Source organism: Elaeis guineensis, chromosome 7 (assembly GCF_000442705.2).
Source record: "Elaeis guineensis isolate ETL-2024a chromosome 7, EG11, whole genome shotgun sequence".
Lineage (NCBI taxonomy): Eukaryota > Viridiplantae > Streptophyta > Magnoliopsida > Arecales > Arecaceae > Elaeis > Elaeis guineensis.
Genome location: NC_025999.2, coordinates 2,449,874 through 2,468,703, shown reverse-complemented (window position 1 = coordinate 2,468,703; position 18,830 = coordinate 2,449,874). Strand labels below are relative to the sequence as shown.

The 18,830-nt window shown below is 35.8% G+C and overlaps 1 protein-coding gene across 3 annotated transcripts; it reads right to left on the bottom strand.

Moving 5' to 3' along the window:
* Window positions 1–119: 119 nt before the first annotated feature.
* Window positions 120–18,584, bottom strand: LOC105049316 (uncharacterized). 3 transcript variants are annotated; one of them, XM_029265783.2, is made up of 9 exons: window positions 18,335–18,583; window positions 11,290–11,329; window positions 10,738–10,954; window positions 10,376–10,461; window positions 10,026–10,172; window positions 8,380–8,482; window positions 3,004–3,116; window positions 1,988–2,112; window positions 120–574 (listed from the first exon to the last, which is right to left on the bottom strand). In XM_029265783.2, the coding sequence occupies exons 2-8, from the start codon at window positions 11,299–11,301 to the stop codon at window positions 2,020–2,022; spliced, it is 771 nt and encodes a 256-aa protein (XP_029121616.1). In that variant the 5' UTR covers window positions 11,302–11,329; window positions 18,335–18,583; the 3' UTR covers window positions 120–574; window positions 1,988–2,019. The 3 variants fall into 3 exon arrangements, with proteins under 3 accessions (XP_029121616.1, XP_073116787.1, XP_073116788.1); XM_073260686.1 differs by having other exon boundaries at window positions 10,738–11,329; window positions 18,335–18,582; XM_073260687.1 differs by lacking the exon at window positions 120–574 and adding an exon at window positions 581–1,034 and having other exon boundaries at window positions 10,738–11,329; window positions 18,335–18,584.
* Window positions 18,585–18,830: the final 246 nt, after the last annotated feature.

Below are 18,830 nucleotides of genomic sequence, written 5' to 3'. Positions count from 1 at the left end.
TCCTAACACCGGTAACGCAAGGATAAAATGTGGACGCGCAAACCAGCAAATATATCCAGGAGAGTATTTTCGATCTGCCAAGCTAGATTAGGCTAATGAACAACTCAAGCACATACACGTTAATAATAAAATGTAATTCTCTGTTAATCTCCCCTTTTTGTATCAGTTATACAACATAACTGTATGTCAAATGCTACAGTTTGTAAATTAGAATCCTTTGTTAGGTACAGAGTAACATCATAATGCTCGTGATTTTTCCATGTCAACATTTCATGGAACGAGACACAGCTCAACAATTGCAGCGCATTTTGTACAAAAGACAAAAAAATGCAGCACATTAATGTGTATAAACATTTTTATATGCAATGTGTATGTACATATATATATATATATGGAAAAGGGAAACTAAATTGTAAGGTAGGCCCTGTAGGTGGGGGAAAAAAAAAATAAAAACCATCTCCATATGTTTTGTAATTACATTTTTCTTTGCAGCAGTGGTCTCCAATCATGCAGTTGATTTGGCTAGGGCTGCAGTTGATCGTCTGGTATCCACAAGGTTGATCCCACCATGTAACTGGAGAAAATTATAGAGTCAAACCAAGGATTAATCTTTAAGAAATGCACGACAAGATTCTGCTAAAATGCTTCTGAAGCCAAACTTGATAAAATTGAAGTCAAGCTCATTATGGGAGCGAATGCAGCCTTGAGTTCCAGTACTTGATAGGGACTAAGCACAATTTCCTTTTTCTTAGGAAAAAAAGAAAAAAATCTACTCGAGATCCTCTACCAGCATAGCAAACATAACAATGGGAGTTCACAAAGTCCATTGCTGTACTGATACCCAGCAAACCAATAATGTTCTTCAATTACAAGTCAACATACCGCAAACAACCGTTTCCCTATTACCATTCCGAAAGGAATTGTGATCTAGAATCATTGTTTAGAAAACAGCCGCCTGGGCTGCCTACGTGCCTGCCCAGGTTTAGAGATCTCCTCAGCTGCCCCACTGAGGGCCCGACTGCCCAAGCAATGCCCTGCATACAAGTTGGCTGCCTCATTAGCGCCACACGACCAGCCTTGTTGTACATAGAATTGAGGGGATTGGAAAGGACCATTTTTCGAGGCAGGTTTATGCTGTTTGTTAAGCCAGAGGCAAATTATGAACCCCATGCCTTCTAGATTGTTTTCCAGCACTTTGGTATGAAGTTATAGTAATTCTTAATTAAATGTTTATTTCAAACTCTATAGACTAATCAATATTATTATTTGGCAGAGTTGCATGTTGCATAAACTTGAATTAAAGGACTAGTTTTCTTAGATGAATAAAGTATTATTGTATAGTCTATAGAGAAATAATGAAATTTTACTTGTTGGTATGACAAAAATGGGTTCTCAGATAAATACAATCCACCACTTTCTTCCTACGCTTTCTTAACCTATTTCCAATTTACTAGTCCTCTTTATTTATAACTTCTAAATATTTTTTTCAATGATCTTTAACACAGTCCCAAGCAACCTGCCTGAATGCCCACATTCACTTGAGCGTTGTCTGCTGCATACCTTAAATCACTACAGAGTGTTTCAAAAATTGAAAAATGTTTTGTCCCTTGATAATCAATGAAAAGGCTTTGGGTTGGCCCCAAATAAGACAGAATTGATTGAGATGGTCAAGGTCATGCACTAACAAAGATCAACAAAGGTCATGCATCAACAACATCAACAAAGGCCATAACAAAATTTTCTCCTTATGGTAAGAAAAATGGAAAGATTTATATCTGAGCATCTGGCCTCAAAATCAAGGTAGTTGCAAGATACCTACTACATTGACTTGCCAAACACGTTCATGTACACACATATACACATACATACAATATATGCATGCGTGCATGCATGTATCTATGCATATATTTATATATAATGGGCTAACGGCCTTTATCATGTGATGTATTTGAAAAAAAAAAACCAGCTTGCAAAACCAACCGCTTACCGAGAACCTATAGTTCATGCTCATAATCCAGCTCAGTAAAGTCCCAGCATTCTCAACTCCTTAACATGAGCAGGGCCAAGCTCCGGCAAATTCTTATTTTCATCTCTACTTTCCACCACATATTCCTGGCATTATATAACTGTTAGATAAATTAATCTTATGTATATCATCAAACATGAACTGACATTCCAAAAAAGCTCAAAACAAAAAGAACAAAATTGTTGTTGCCAAAACAAATATGCAAATGACAAAAGAATGATATGCTGAATAGCTTTGTGAATACAAATACAAAACACTTTCATTTTGGAAAGCGACATCATATACTAGGGCTCCCCCTGTCAGCATGTAATGTTTCTTTCCAAAATGCATAGTTTTGTAAGAGAAGTTTTGAGGTTATATGGGCACATGAAATTGCTTGCAAAGAAAATCAGAACTTCTTTACCAAACTAAAAGAAAATCAGAGCTTCAATTTGGTTAGATTTCTGGCTAGACTTGATGTCTACAAGACTTGGCTACATGTAATAATTGAAGGGAACAAGACGTGCCCATTCTGGAAACAGTAGAAATGTACCAGGGAAACTATTCTATCTTCTCGTCACGTGCACACTTCATTCTCAAAGACCCAGTGATTTATTGACTTTGGGCTACCGAACAGGTGAGCGAAAAGCCAAATTTAGTATCTCTTAGACCTTCTGAAACCAGTACTTGAGGATTTCTGAAGTATGAGTAATGTAGGGTAAAATGTATACGAAGGATTTTTTTTTTTTTTAATGCTGGCTGTACTTCTAAGTGTTCAAATCATATTACACAGTTTTTCAGATAGCAAGCTTCGAGAGATCTAAGGTTACCCTTTAAACACCACCACCAAGTCTTGCCCATCTATAAGTGGTCAGAATTATGGGCAAGAATTTAACCAGATTTCTGTCACTCATGAAAACTGAAAGATATCTCTAGTTCAAGAAGGAGATAGATTCAGACAACTCATACATCTAAACTAGTAGTACATCATACTGAACCTTTGTCAGTTCTTGTTTTGCTAAAACATGATAGTGGCGTTCGTTGATCCTCTGTCCACATATTATGGCAATGAAGAATCCGTACAGCAAGCCCACCAGAATAACAGCTAATACTGCATGGTATAAAAAAAACATCAGAGCCAAATAATTAACGAGAAAGCAATTCAAGTATGGATCCAAGATAAGATTATCTTAATGCAGTGAAGTAAGGGCCTGTTTTGGACAATTGATCACCCTATATGTTTTCACAGATGAGATTTGAAGACTAAAGCAAGGCGAGGAAAAGAGAATCTGAGGAATTGCCAGAGATTATGGTTTTCCAATCCCAGTTCTTTAAGACACCAGGACCCACATAAACCATGATCTTTTGGCATCCTAAAGATAGTGGGACTGCAAACTTTAAGATCTCCTCAATTACTCAGACTTTTCATCCTCCCACCTCATTGAAGTTACCTTCCCAGTCAAGGAAGATATTACACGGATGAGTGGTTGCATGTCCACCAAACAGGTCCTAAAGCATAAGGGAATATTAATAACCATTGATAGGTGTGAAGCGCTATCAGGCATAAGTTTTGATTTAAGATTAATTCTTTGTGCAGGTGTACCAAAGACAATAGACTCAATACTGATTTATTTCTTTCCAAATCGCCACTTTAACTATAGCAGCTTTCTAATCATTCGTAACTGTGAAGGGCTATCAGGCATAAGTTATGATGAAGATCAGTTCCTTCTGCAGGTCTACCAATATGAACACTGATTTATTTCTTTTCACATCACCTATTTTACTATCTTTCTGGCATGTCTCTTGCATGCACCAAAGATAAATATGTGCTTCAAGAAAATACCCTGCGGTATTATGTCATTGTTCCCCTGGTAAAGATGATGGCAATAACAAGATGATGATGATTTATGAAGCATTAATAAAGTAATCAGAAAAAATGTCCTTTTCGTTCATATTTATGGTGACTTTCTCCATGTTCCCCCACCCAATACCCACTCAATCAAATGGTATGATCTCATTTCATGAATTCTCTATCAAATATAATTTTAAAATGGTTTTGGTGCACTTCTATCATGTTAACATTCATGACAGGCAAATTACATTACATTTTGAGGCCTAATAAAGATTCAGGCCAGACCCACGTATGTGCTCAAAATGGCCATGGAATGGGATAGGGATGTCCTAGATTCTCCATGGAATGGGATGTCCCGATACTGCGGTGGCCCAGGTCATGTATCCCGATAGATATTATCTATCTCTCTCCCCTTCTTTTCTTTTTTTTCTTTTCATTCTTTCTTTCCTTTTTTTCCTTGTTCTTTCTTTTTTCCACATCCTTTCTTTTATTTTTTTTTTCCTTTTTCTTCTTTCTCTTTCCTTTCTTCATTCTTTCCTTCCTTTCTTTCTTTCCTTTTTTTATCTTTTTCTCATCCATTCCTTTATTTCCCTTTTCCTTTTCCTTCTTTTTTTTCCTTTCTTCATTCTTTCCATCATTTCTTTCTTTTTCTTCTCCCTTCATTTCTGTCTTTTCGTTTTCTTCTTCATCTTTCCTCTCACTTTTTCTTTTTCTTCATCTTTCCTTCCTTTCTCTTTCCTATTTCTTCTTCTCTTCCCACATGGATGGATTTCGGAGTCCCAACCCCGTCTTGGTCCCATTTTTTTTTATAAAAATAGGACGGGACGACTAGGATGCTCCCACCGGGACTTAGAACTTTGTGTGCCAATTCCTAATACAACTATTGCTCTCATCAGGCTGTGATGTGTTCGAGATGTATCACTTTGAATATCAATTAATATCCACTGATTCAAAACTTGCTCCACTTATTTCATACATTATTGTGAAGAGATTGATGGATTAAGGTATATCAAGCAAATCAAAAGCACATGTGATACCCTAACTTGACTGAAGGCATATAGCAAACAGAAATATACAGCATGTCATAATAAGAAATTGGAAAGTAATTAAACCGACCAACTCTTGATGACAGGGATGACCTCTCCAAGTGAAAGACGCATAATTAAACTTATGATGCAAATGTCAATACATTTCATATACATAAAATGCAATAACTCAAGAATCTCATATCCCAGCCCTGTTACTGGATCAGATTATGCACACAAATGTACAATCTAGCATAATAGGCTAAACATGCAGGAGCCAGGATTTCTGCACATTCCAGTTCAAAGATAATAATGATTCAGTCCACACAAGTAGACAAACATAACCATACAAAACAATTATCTGCTTTGATATTTAAAGTGTCTTACATTAAAGAATTCACTTTAGCAACACAAGCACACACCACAACCATGATTATACAATTTTTAACAGATCTTCCTCATCTAGTTGAGGCCAGCATTGGAATCATGCCACTTCCATTCCTATTGCAAGTCATTCCTTGTTCAAGCTGCAACAATGCTTTGTTATGACATTCATCTAGGTTTTACAATTTTTCCTCTGCATCAATCAGGGATTTTCAATATATTACATGCCATACATCTAGCCCCATATTAGTCAGAGTCATAGATAAATTGTGCTCTGCTGTACATAAGGCCATCACTCTGTCTCCAGTGATGCAACTTTAAACCTTCCAATAATATGGTTTTATTGGTATTCTCGAAACTACAGATCAACGTTGATATATTATCTTTATTGTGTTCATCTCATGCCAATTTTCAAGCAATATGTCTAGCTAGGATTTTCATAGGAATTTTTCACCTATGTCATGAACAGAAGCCAGGCATGAAAACCTGGAGGGAGGGGGGAGTAAATTAAATTAACAAGCAAACTTCAGGAGGACATAAACAATAACTGAGATATGACTCAAGCAAATTTGGTGAACAATGTGACATAAATAACTTTGTTTATTTTCTTAAACTTAGATTTTTAGTTTGAATTATACTATGGTTATAAATAAGGTTTTAAATCATGGGGATCTCCCAATTTCTCTATGGAATGGGATGCTGTACCATCCTACCCCATCCCAGCGACAGTTTCAATTATGCATCCCAGTAGACATCATCTGTCTCTCTTCCTTTCTTCTTTCTTTCTTTTTCCTTTTTCCTTTTTTCTTCTTTCTTTCCTTCTTTTCTCTTTTTCTTCTATCTTCATTTCTTTCCTTTCCTTTTCCTCTCTTATCCCTTCTTTTATTTCTTTTTCCTTTTCTTCTTCTTTCTCTTTCTTTTCTTCCTTCTTTTTCTTCCTTTCCTTTTTCTTCTCCCTTCCTTTCTTCTCTTTTTCTTTTTCTTCTTTTCTTTGACTTTTCCCTTTTCTTCATCTTTCCTCCCTTACTTTCTTTCCTCTTTCTTCTTCTCCCCCTACATGGATGGGTTTTGGAGTCCCAACCCTATCCAAATCCCATTTTCTCATAGGAATAAAATGAGACATCCAGGACACCTCCGTCTCATGGGACTTAGAACCTTGGTTGTAAAATATGATAGAGGTCATTAAAGGTTGGAAAATCTTTGAAGTCTTACTTTAAGGTTCATGTCAACTAATCCAACAATGAGTCTTTAGAATAGAAGGAAATCTACAATGAAATGCGCACTTTGTATCTTTAAGAAGAACTCCTGCATCAAAAAATAAGTCCAAACCCTAATGTAAATTTATGTGCCTCCTTTTGAAGTATTAATAGTTCATGATGAAAAGAACATGCCTACATATCCAGTTCAGCTGATATGTAACCAAAAATCTTTGAAGTGCCCTAATCTTATATGACAATTTGATTAGTTCATATCAATAAAACTAGAAATACCAAAAAGATCAACCAAACAATTTAAATGGATGAGGTACAGTTCGCCCTTTTATCATTTAATCAATGGCCTAAAATGGCTGAAATGGAACTTATATATCCAATATTTAACAATATAACATTTACGACAAATAACATGACTAAGCATAAGGAGTGTGGCTTAATTTGCTCGTACAATATTTAGGTTCTATGTTTAAAGCAGCTAAAGATCACATTAGATAAAGCCAGGAGCAGGGGAAAAAAAAAAAAGGTAGGTTCAAATGGGGAGTATCCAGAATTTGAAGTCCTATGAGGTCACAGAACTAGATTGTACTTTTTTCAGTCGGTTTATTCAGTTTCGGGATTTGATTTAAAGCAAAACCAATATAATTTCCTCATGAACTACGGAAGTTACTTCAGTCCTTATCTTATGGTGGATACATAGTCCCTAAGTTGTGAGAACTGCCTACTTGAAAACCAAAGCATACTAAGCAACAGATCTACTTAAGAGAAGAGATTCACCCTCTCCAATTTATTAGAGAAGCATTAGTATTAGAAGAAAGGGATGTGACATCTATAAAGCAACCCATTCACATAGGGAGCATCCAAGTAAGAGAAAGGCATTGCCTAGCTGTGAAGTCTTAGAAAACAGATGGTTGCATGGTACTAGTATATGGATATATGATAAACACCATTTTCCCTTCTATGATATTTTTCTCCTAAATTAAGTTTTCCTAAATCAGATGGAAGAACAGCCCAAATAGAGTCTATCCTACTCTTGGCAGCCAGAATTTTCAATCTAGTGTAATGCATCCACTTCAGAATCTTCCCAGAATCTTAAATCGGCACCTGCTTGCTTGGCACTTACTAAGACTGTTTCTAAAATATCTGCTTCCTCGCACCTGCACCTGTATCCACTCCTGCACCCGCTCTGGATTCTGGCAATTAAGATTCACCTAAAAATGTTGTTCGTGTTCCTTACGAATTGAAAAAAATCTTTAAGAATAGTTTTATCACATAAAAGATATATAACTTTTTACAATTTAATTACCAGATAGATTTGCATCCTTTATCTTCTTGGAGCTTAACAGCTTTGAGTACAATGGGCATTCTACAATAATTCCTCATCTGTTAAACAAATTTCAAGAACCATATTCAATCGGCTTCATATTCCTTGACCAATTGAGATAACATTTCCTCATCCACTAACTTCACTGGAAAAGTGAACAAAATAAAGTAAGAAGAAGCATAACCAGACGGTTAAGTGGATATGAAGACCCTCAATGCAACTGATCCCAGTTTGAAATCTTCAATTAAATATCCTCAAAGAAATGAGTTTCAACATGAAACCTTTCACTATTGGACTAAACATTTTAGACATCATAAAACTATCTGCAAAATATGATGCACAGATCAGCAGTAGATCCCAAAATAAAGCATCACATATATGGAGATACTAAATTTAATGCAATTGGAATGACACAACTTTCATTCAGCTAAGAAGATGAATAAGTTTTTGTCACTTGCATGATAAAGATTTGCATGACTCCAAGAACTGAAAATTGCAAAATAACTAAGTAAACATTTTTTGTGTAAAATAAAATGCAACTGCATGAGATTAAGCAGAAGTTGATAATATGAACATACTGGCCATTGTATAAAAACCATATGGGTGTTCCTCATAACCAAACATTTCTCGCAGTTCCTCACCATAAAATCTGTATACCAGCATACTCAAAAAAGCGACAACCTGTCAAAAACAATTGCTTAAACAAACTCATAAAGCAACGCCAAAAAGAAATAGGTAAACAGTGTAGCAAATTTATAATTTGGGTGACGGGAGGGAGGCTGTGCCGCAATGGTTAAATGGAAAGGTCATATTTGGATCAAAATTGAAGCTTTCAGGAACTCATATGCTATGTATAAAACAATTTAAAAGAATTAGTACAAGAAAATGCTTCCATGACACCTTAGTGGACAATGTCCTTTGTCCTAATGCAGTAAAAACCTTGCCAAACATTATGTTCCCTGACAAAGCTTTTAAGACCACTTTTTACTAAAGTTTGCCATCTTAGTACCAGACCCCGTACCGGTGAAATCCCACTATAGTGTCGGTATGCAGTATGGTATGGTATGGCTGTGTCGGTATGGAGCGGTTCAGTGTACCAGTACGGTATGCCCCGATAAATCATTTGGTATAGGGCGGTACGGCAAACCATGTTCTCGACTTTCCACAGCAAAAAGTAAAACATTCATCAAAACACGACACTCCACCCTGCTCTTCTTCCACTACTTTTGCAATGACCTGCCACAAACTTATTTGTGGAGGTCCTAGTTTCCAGTGTCTGCAAGCAATTGCAGTGGATAATCCACCAAAGACAACTCAGAAAACCCTTAAAAGTTTAGATATCAAGAACCAACAATGCTTCTAGTAGTGCCAGTGCATTGTAATAATTGGCTATATTTTGAAGAGGGCTCCAGATTATGTCATATTTTGCATCAACTTTAGGCATTTTTGGATTGAGTTCAGTTCTTAAAACTCCTAAAACAAGAAAATGTAGCTTAAGTTTAGGTCCCCTGAAAGCCCAGAAACAATGCAACAAAATTAGGATTTTTGAGACTTGCTTAGAATTTGCTTGTTAACATAATGGAAACCTATGTCCCAGGTCTTTTGAAGGTCAAGCAGGAATAGTTAATATGAGAGTCTAAATGTATTCTTCTCCTAATTACTTTAATCTTTTCTCTAGTTGCTTTCCTTCTATTTTGCTGCTCCAGATTATTGGGTAAATTATTGACCTCCTTTTAGCAAAAAGTCATCTATCACATAGGCATTTGTCATATATTAGTTACAATGGATGGTAAGTTACTTGCGAGAAGTGCATTCCAAATGGGTGACTTTTAAATTTTCTGGACAAATGAATACAAGACAAAGTTTTAATTCAATAAAATAACACATTGTAAGGCAAATTGGTGAAAGTACAATAAACACTTCTTAAAAGACTATCTTATCCTGGAATACCTACTTATACGTTAAATAAAGGTAATAGGCTTTCATTATTTCTTAAAATTGCAACTCATGAAACCAAGCTATTCGAAATAGAAAAGTTGAACATTTATTAAATTCAAAGATAAACATATTGATTCCAAAAGAACCTTAACAGTTTTTCCTAGGAAAGGGACATCTAATTTACATATATGAAATAAATGCTGCACGAATAGGATCAAATTTAGATATTCTGTAAAGCCGAATAACTAGAAGCCTGTTAGCATACAGCATGTGGTTTTAAATTTACCAGTTGCACAATAACGAATATAAGTGCATGATCCCTCACAACAAGAAGCTGAAACTTCAGTCTCAACCACCACCGATCTGGTGGCACATTTGCACGCAGTATGAAAACAGCCCTGCATTCTGTACAGTGTGCAAATGCAAAGCCTTCCTGACAGAAGACAGCAAATAGATAGTAAGCTTGCCTTCCACAAAGAATGTCAACATATTAGCCAATGAATTCATCTCAGACTACTGCAGGCAAATCACTTGAGAATGGAAGCACACTGGCTCAAGCATTTGATGAAAAACCACTGCTAGACTGTATATTGAGTGAAAAATATATATATATTAGATCAACATATTAAGCAATACCTTGGTTGATCTCCAGTTATCAAGACATGATCGATGCACATACTTCTGTGTACCCTTGCAATGGCAGGGTGCAATTAGATCACCACCTGAAAGCCAAAAGGACTCTCAATAGGGAAAAAAGGAAGAAGATGAAGAAATAAATGTTTAACCGTACGGAATATATATTCTGCATGTCGAGAAAGAAACCTAATACATATCTTTTTCATAAGATAAACTGTCATCTCTACCACTGAAAGGAATATATATTCTGCATGTCGAGAAAGAAACCTAATACATATCTTTTTCATAAGATAAACTGTCATCTCTACCACTGAAACAATTTCCATGAGAAATTTAATGTACCGAGTATAATAAGTAAAGACCTCCAGTATCAAGGCAAATTCGGCATTGTGGCAGGTCTTGATTCACAAGATTGCAATGTTCATCATCATCATCAATGTTTTGACTGTCATCATCGACACCCAGAGGGCTGATTTCACATGAAGATGGGGACTCCTTGGAACTGCCAGCATTGGCTGGCTGAGACAGAATTGGCTCAGTTTCTGATGCCTCTTCTGCCTGCCTGCCAGTAGACACCAACTGCATTATGAAGAATATCCAATTATATCCAGACATCACCAAATGGCTTAATTTTGTAGTTCATCTCAAACGCAAAAATCCTGCAAAATTTTTTTCTAAAAATAGCATGTCAATAAAGCACCTTGCCGAGAGAAAATGTTTCTAAAGAAATAGAGTAAAGAAGATGAATCCATATAAAGGACGTGCTTAGGTGCATAAGTATGCAGAAACACCAGGATATCACTTAAATCTCCAAGTTCATACAGACTGGCAAGGACTTGAACAGCATGTTACGAGAAAAAAAAATTACTCAGACAGTTGATTGGAACACCTTCCCTTCAGAGGAAGCACATTACCTTCACCTCCATGCCATGTAATGGAAACTATTCCTAGTACCTGCATATATTGCAGTGCAAAGCGTTAATTAGGAGGTTCCCTGCTGCAATATGTAATCAATAGCATTGGGGGTGATGAGAGAAGATAATGCAGCTCAAGGATAGATGATAAAAAATCCATTAATGATGACTGACAACCAGACCAACTGAACTCTGCCTATTTAAATGGTTGTTATTTAACTCTTTAAAATTGATTTTGTCTTCCTAATACATGTGATATCTTTATTTTTCTTTTAGCTAAGCTTCTTTCTACCAGCATCAACTGACCAGCTCAGCAGTTTATCTTTTATGCTTGCACCGAAAGATTCAGCCAAATAATATCTCATGGTCTTGGAACAAACCATTTAAGCAGCATAGGTTAGGTCCCAACTATTGAATGTAGTTTGAAGAAACTATTTAAAACCAGCGTGGTTCAAAAACCAATTTTAGTTTGTAAATAGGAATGCAAACTTTGAAGATTTTGCAATTAATTAATTGCATTACTAATCCAATCTTCAAGCTTATTTTAAGTTTATGAAAGACAAAAATCACAAAATTAGCACTTAATCAGGTCAGTGTACCAAGTCCATCCTTTTAAATCCCCCTCCCCTTTTGTAATAAAGATAAAATGCTTTAAAACATAGAGGAGTCCAAGATGAGACATATGGTAGTCCCAGATGAGTTAAGTCAATTTAAACCTACAAAAGCTACAGATGGTTAGCTGTTGTTTCTATCTCACAAAAGCTTTCCTCATTGTAATTTATAAATTGACTGGCAATGACAATACACCTGTTCATAGAGTAAATGTTACTATAGAAAGCAAGTACTTAGTAATTGTTAACTTGTAGATCAGATCCAAGCTATAAACTATAGAATATGAGAGCTCAATGAAAGACAATCTCCTTTTAGGTTAGACATAATCTTGAGCTAATGATCTTCTGTAATTGACAAGGAAATAAATCCTTGCCATACTTGAAAATGCGTAGTTCAATTGGAGGAAAGTAGGTGATAAAAATAAAGGTGGGAGTGTTTATTCTGTTAAATCTTATAATGGCCCAATGGTAGATGAAAAAAATCAATTGTTTACTAAAGGAAAGTATCTAAAACCTTTTGACATCTCTCTAGGAGTAGTAGTAGCTATCTTCAAGATGGGACTCAAAACAGTGGCAATCTTCTTAGAGACAAAAATATTATTTGATCTGCATTGCTTTTCACTTAGGAAAAAAAAGACAAAAGACAGAAAAAATGTGATCTACTTGGGAAAAAAAGAAAAGAAACATATAAGTGTGGAGTTGCATCAAGAACCAAATTAATATATAATAGCACAAGCACAAAATAAAACAAACTACCATTCACCTCTCTTGAACCTGCATATTTGAGAAACTAAATAAAGAAATTGCAAGCTAGGGTGCAATAGACCAGCAGTCAATATTAAGAAGAGACTGTGATAAGGATCTGAAGACATGAGTAAACAATAATTATTAAACACCTAAAGGAAGGGCAACTTCTACCCATCACTTTTAAGCTTAGATATTCATGGAGGAGTAAGATCTGTGTTATGCAAGGGTTTGACAACAAATCTGCTATTTAAGTCCACCAGGTTCAAGCATGTTCTGAATAACATAAATTATCTAAATATGCACTTAGAAGTCAATTTGAAAGATGTCGACAACGTTACATTGACTTAGCTACGTGTGCCAAGTGCAGGTGTCTGCCTAAATATCAGATCCTTCCAATATCTAAGAATTTATCCTTACGAGCCTATTCCCAAGTATCAAGCCAATTAATATTCATGTTAAAGTGTTGGATATGGAAACTTGAGACTAGGCTTAAGGGTCCAGGTGACAAAAGATATGATTTTCATTTCTGCTACAACTTACAACAATATCTTCTATCGGATTTGTCTTCAGAAAGTCCTAATCACAAACACCTCACATCCCCAATCACCCTTTAGCAGAACGTTCAACATCCATTTCTCCTGTTTATCTCAACCTCAAACCACCCTTGTTCTCGATTAATATACTCTTCACAATCTACAGTGGAAGACAACCTTCAATGCCTTTTTTTGGATGATTTCATATCTAACCAGTGGGTTTTTGGGCTTAGGAAAAAATAATGAATAATAAAGGAGAGATGAATAATTCCTAAAAACATGTATTTTTTCCACAAAAAAAAAAGCTCTTTAACCTTTGAAGTTAGTAATCAAATCTGAAAAGTAGCCCAGCTCCTTTGTTATACCAATGGCACAATGAAGGTCCACATAATTATAATGGTTAGGTTTCTAACATATAACCCAACAAGTTCCATCCAGCCATGTGGACACCAACATTCCTTTCCACCATAATCTTTTCATGAAATCAAACACACGAAAAGAAAAACTTACCTCTTTTTCTTATTTACTCACAATTATTATACAATATAGATCTAGCATGATGTAAATATTATACCATAACCATAACCATCTAGACTTGTCCCAACTCTATGAGTTGGCTGTATGTACTCTCATTCACCAGGCTTTTCTACTTAGGACTACCTCTGATGTTATTTCAAATGTTTCCATATCTTCTCTCATAACCTCCATCTATGTTACCTTAGATCTTCCCCTCCTTTTCCTACATCCTTCAATACAAACTAAAGTAGCTCTCCTTACTTAAGCACCCTCGAATGCTCAATCCACATGGGCATGTAATCTCTCTTTCACTTATTCTTAATGCCTAACTTCTATAACTTCTTTAATATACATATTTTCTTCCATATCCTTTAGAGTTTTACCACATAATGTCTTAACATTCTCCTTTTAGTGACATCCAACTTATTTTCTCAAACCCTCTCTATTGCCTAGCATTACAATCCATACAACTTTATAAGCTTGATTACCGTTCTACAAATCTTCCTTTTAATTTGCCAAGGTATGTGTCAATTATGACATTGTAAAGCACATCTCCACCTCATCCAATCAGATCTAATTTTTAATTACATATATTTTCATCTATATCTTCATTATTTTATATAAAAGAACCCAAATAACAAAACTGATCACTTTGGGTATCTATCATCCATCAATCTTAATTATGGCCTCATCTCCATTTCTATTTTCACTAAAATTGCTTCCGTATACTCTTTGTTCCACTTATTATTAAGAACTTATCCTCAAATTTTTCTTCCACAAATCCAATTTGGCATTTAATCTAATGCTTTTCTCATCAATCAACACTATCTCATCTGCAAATGGCATACACTGTACAGTAGTACGCCTTCATTACCATTAGTAGTAAGTTCATCTATGGTTAATATTAAAAGAGATGGGCTTAGTGATAATATGTGTTGCAAGCCCTATTATGATTCAAAGTACACTAACTTAGTACCATAGCAACTCCTTATGCTTCTAAATTCTCCAACATGCATATCCTCGGTGATTTAAAGGTACAGTTTATGCATACCCTTCCTTCTTGAAGCCCACCAAATTACCTTTCTTGGCACCCTACCATAAACCATATTTAAATCTTTCCCTTTTCTTTATATTTTATATCACTTGGCTAAGAATGTGGCTTCCATTATTGGCTTTCATGCATAAATTCAAACTGCTTATATGACACTATCATCATGTTTCATTTTCCTTGTTCATTACACTTTCCCTAACTTCATAAAGTAGCTCGTAATTTTAACTCCTTGATAATTAGAACAAATCATGTGCCTAATCTTTCTCTTGATAAATAGGTACCATGATACCTTTCTGATCATCTATAGTTTTCATGGTTTTCAAAATCTCACTAAATGAGACAGTAGGCAAATTTTAGATATCATGGGGTTGATGATGGAAACATGATATATAATCAAGATAAAGTTTCAAACCATATATCTGGAGGAGATTTACAAAGGAGAAGCACAAAAAAAGGGGAAAAAAACTTTACAAGAGATTATACATTAATTTATAATACCTATTTTAATTGCCAGCTGTCCCCAAATAACCAGGACAAGGTTCAATGGTTATGTTTTATGGATATGGATAGCAATTTCATGGTTATGGTTCTTAACTACAAATCGGACATGTTTGCCCTTGCTAGACAGACCATATGCAACACTAGCACAGAAGCACCTTCAAGTTTTCTTGCTGCAACTAACTTTTCAGCTGCAACTCCACAATTTATATTTCACAACACCAAAATTGTGTGATGTTCAAATATGAGCATTGGAAAGTTTACATATTTTACTAATTTAATCATAACAATTGTTAAACTTTAAAAAATCTAGCATGATGGAAGCAAGACCTCATGATCAATATGGCACCTTAGATCACGTCCCTAAAAGACTAGCATAGCAACAGGGAAAGGTAAAAAAATCATCAAAAGACATCAAGTATTGGTGTTCAATCCTATGCTACTAATTAGGGTTCTAACCTACAACACAACATGCTTGATCTCTCCTCCATCAGACCATGTTCAAAACACATGCATCTTTAGCAATACCTTTGATGACTAGCTTTTAGGCTGCAACAACTTTTGTATACTCTATCACATATACGGATGGCAAAATGCTCCTTAGCATCAACTGCACAGTGCTCAAGCATGCAAACCACTTTGAAGCATTAAATAATAATCATAATAAAATCCATCAATCTAGAAAGATGCATGACAAACTCCTCCAAGAACCAGAAGATCTTCATTACTCTTTTTCGTATAATCATTGCTTACTCAATAGAGAGGTACCTAATGAACTCTATATATATTCCTTGCATGATCTAATCTAAACCTGCAGACTAGTCAGTATCATAACTTATTATCATTGTCCACCCATAAAAAATGCCCAATGTTAATCCAATTATCAATGAATTAACAGGATTAGATTTATTGAAAAGGCCTTGGGAGAGCTCAAGTACAGAAATCACCAAACTTAACAATATTTGCATAGCTTAAGGCAGCAAAACCTCAAACTTCTTCAGTGAGTACAGTCTTAGACTGAAACCTCTTTTGTTATACAAATTCTCACAGATTCAACCCAAATAGCAAAAAAACCCTCACATGCCTCCTTTGATTTGACACATCAGCCACCATTGTAAAGACTGATGTATGTACACATCTCATCCTCTTTAATTCCATCATATCAAGCTCATAACAGTGTTTTATGTTTTTACAGCCCTAAAACTAGAAAACATGTTAAAATTACCATATGAATGTGACCCACCTTTATTAATAGGTGCTTATGCCCGGAAACACTTATATTATGCCAAACAATGCTATCTGTTGCCTTTTGCATGCACAACTTGCTTAAGCTCTTCTTATGCTTAAGCTTTTCTCAAGTCAAAAGAACTAAAATTAATGAATACAGTAGCTAAGGCTGAGATCCCACAAATCAAAACCTTCAAGCTAGGAGAAGTCACAAATCTAGAGCTGAAAGAGGATTTTGGGCAAGGTTCACTATCTCAGTACCGAATCTCATACTAATACCATCCTATTATAGTATCGGTACATGGTTCAATACAGCACGGTAGTGTTAGTACGGTACAATACGCCATACAGATACAATACGATACGTCCCGTACTGGGTGGTATGGAAAACCTTGATTTTGGATGCTTTTTGTAGGCAAAAAGATAAAATATTACCTAATATAGGGGCAAATAAGAAAAAGAAGTTCCTATTAAGCTAGGAGATGTTGCAACATTTTTTTTACAAAAAATTGGGAGGGGGAGCCTAAAAAGTACTTAGGAACAAGAGGACATAGAGCATTCTAATTATCTCCTCATGCAGTTGCAAATGCTCTCTTCCAAGCAATTCTTTCCTTGCAATAATGAAAACTTGGTATACCATCTAGGTGCCACAAATTCTTCAGTATTTTGAATTTTCACATTAAACTCTGGTAGAACCATGAGATGCTTTCCTTTTGTGAATTATCTAATTTTTGAATATTTGTTCCAGTTTGGCTCCATGCTTCAAACTTATTCTATTTAGATGAATGCAATTCCTTGAATAGAATTGTGATCTTTGAAGGTTGTTCTTAAATTGCATCGAGTTAAACTATATGTCCAGCAATGAATGCATTCCTCCTACCATACCCCCAGACCAAACAAAAAAAAAAAAAAAGGTTTTCCTACCTGCGAGCTGGTTTTGTAAGACTCCAGGCAGTCCCCTCTCTTACCAAAAGTTGCCTTGGCTAGGAACTTGGAACCATTCAAAAAGATGGCATTCCAATGAAAGTTAGTTGTAAAATATTATCAACTTTTAGCTGATCATACCTTAACTATAAAGCTGAGGCCACATGGATGGATAAAACATAACTAACGATGAGATCTTAGCATCCATAAAAAGGTTATGCAACACAAATGGGATGACAAAGCATTCTGAAGAAGAAAAACTTTGACAAATATTTTCCCTTTGCAACGACAATTATCTTCAAATGAGTAACAGTATATCGGGCTATTTCATAAATGGATTTTATTTTCGAATAAATTTTTGAGATGCAAGATCCCAGGTGTACCATCATAGTTTGATTTTATGGCTGGATCATATTATATTGCATATTAGACTAACTGAATCAAAGCTTGATTTTTCACTCACCTTTGATGTTCTCTCACAAGTGGTTCCTACCACCCCAAGTTATTTTTCTTTTTCTTTTTCTTTTCCAACTCAAAAGATATAGGTTTTGAAACGTGATACGTTGTGAGATCCAGTCTTTCACCTTCTTCTTCCTGAAGAAGACAATCCCAAGAAGTCCATCCAGAGACATCTGTCAATATTCAAGATTCTTGCGAGAAAGAAGACTCAACCTCCAATATCTCTACGGTCAGCCATTACCGTTATAAAAAGTTAAAATCCAGGATCCGCAAGCATCCTATTCCTTTCCATTAGATACTAAGATCTTATAACCCTCACATGCGTTCTGGCCCAATGCACCGAATCACATCACACCACGACTACACCGACCGACGCAAAGAAACCGAATCCCTTACCACGATTCCCAGCTGTTCGAATCAAAAAACATAAAAACGACCAAGAAACAGGGGAAAAGAACAGCATTCGATCCGGGACTTGCCTCATCCTTGGAAGAACGACTCCGAGATTCTCTTGAAGCCTCCGAGCGGATAACGTTTCCATGCAAAAGATCGAAAAGATCCGATGGAGATCCACCGACGGCGCGAGATCTCCCGGGTTAGGGTTTCAACCGGGTGTTCGCCTAGGGATCGCTGGCGAGCGTAGGAAAGGAGGATGAAAGGGAGAAGAGAACGAGTCAGAAGGACATGAGAAGATAGAGGGTTAAGGGGGGAATGCGGCAAGCGGGTCCAAACGGATGCGCAAATATATAACGTAAATATTAATGTGTAGTTTTGACTTTCGAATAGACAAGAAAGATACATAATTAAGAAGATTTTTTAAAAAAATGCTAAGTTTCAACAACCATCAAAGTTAGTAGATTGCTACTCTTCCATTCTCGGTGGGAGAAGAAATCATTGCTTAAAATAATAAGTAATCGGTCACACGGGTACACAAACAGTGGTGAGAATACGTAGGCTCCCCCAAAACCACTCACC

Coding starts and splice junctions, on each gene's coding strand:
- LOC105049316 (XM_073260687.1), bottom strand. CDS start 10,990: ATGTCTGGATATAATTGGATATTCTTCATAATGCAGTTGGTGTCTACT. Junction 10,462..10,737: donor AATTTGCCTTGATACTGGAG/GTCTTTACTTAT, acceptor TTTGGCTTTCAG/GTGGTGATCTAATTGCACCC. Junction 2,113..3,003: donor CAAAACAAGAACTGACAAAG/GTTCAGTATGAT, acceptor ATATAATGCCAG/GAATATGTGGTGGAAAGTAG.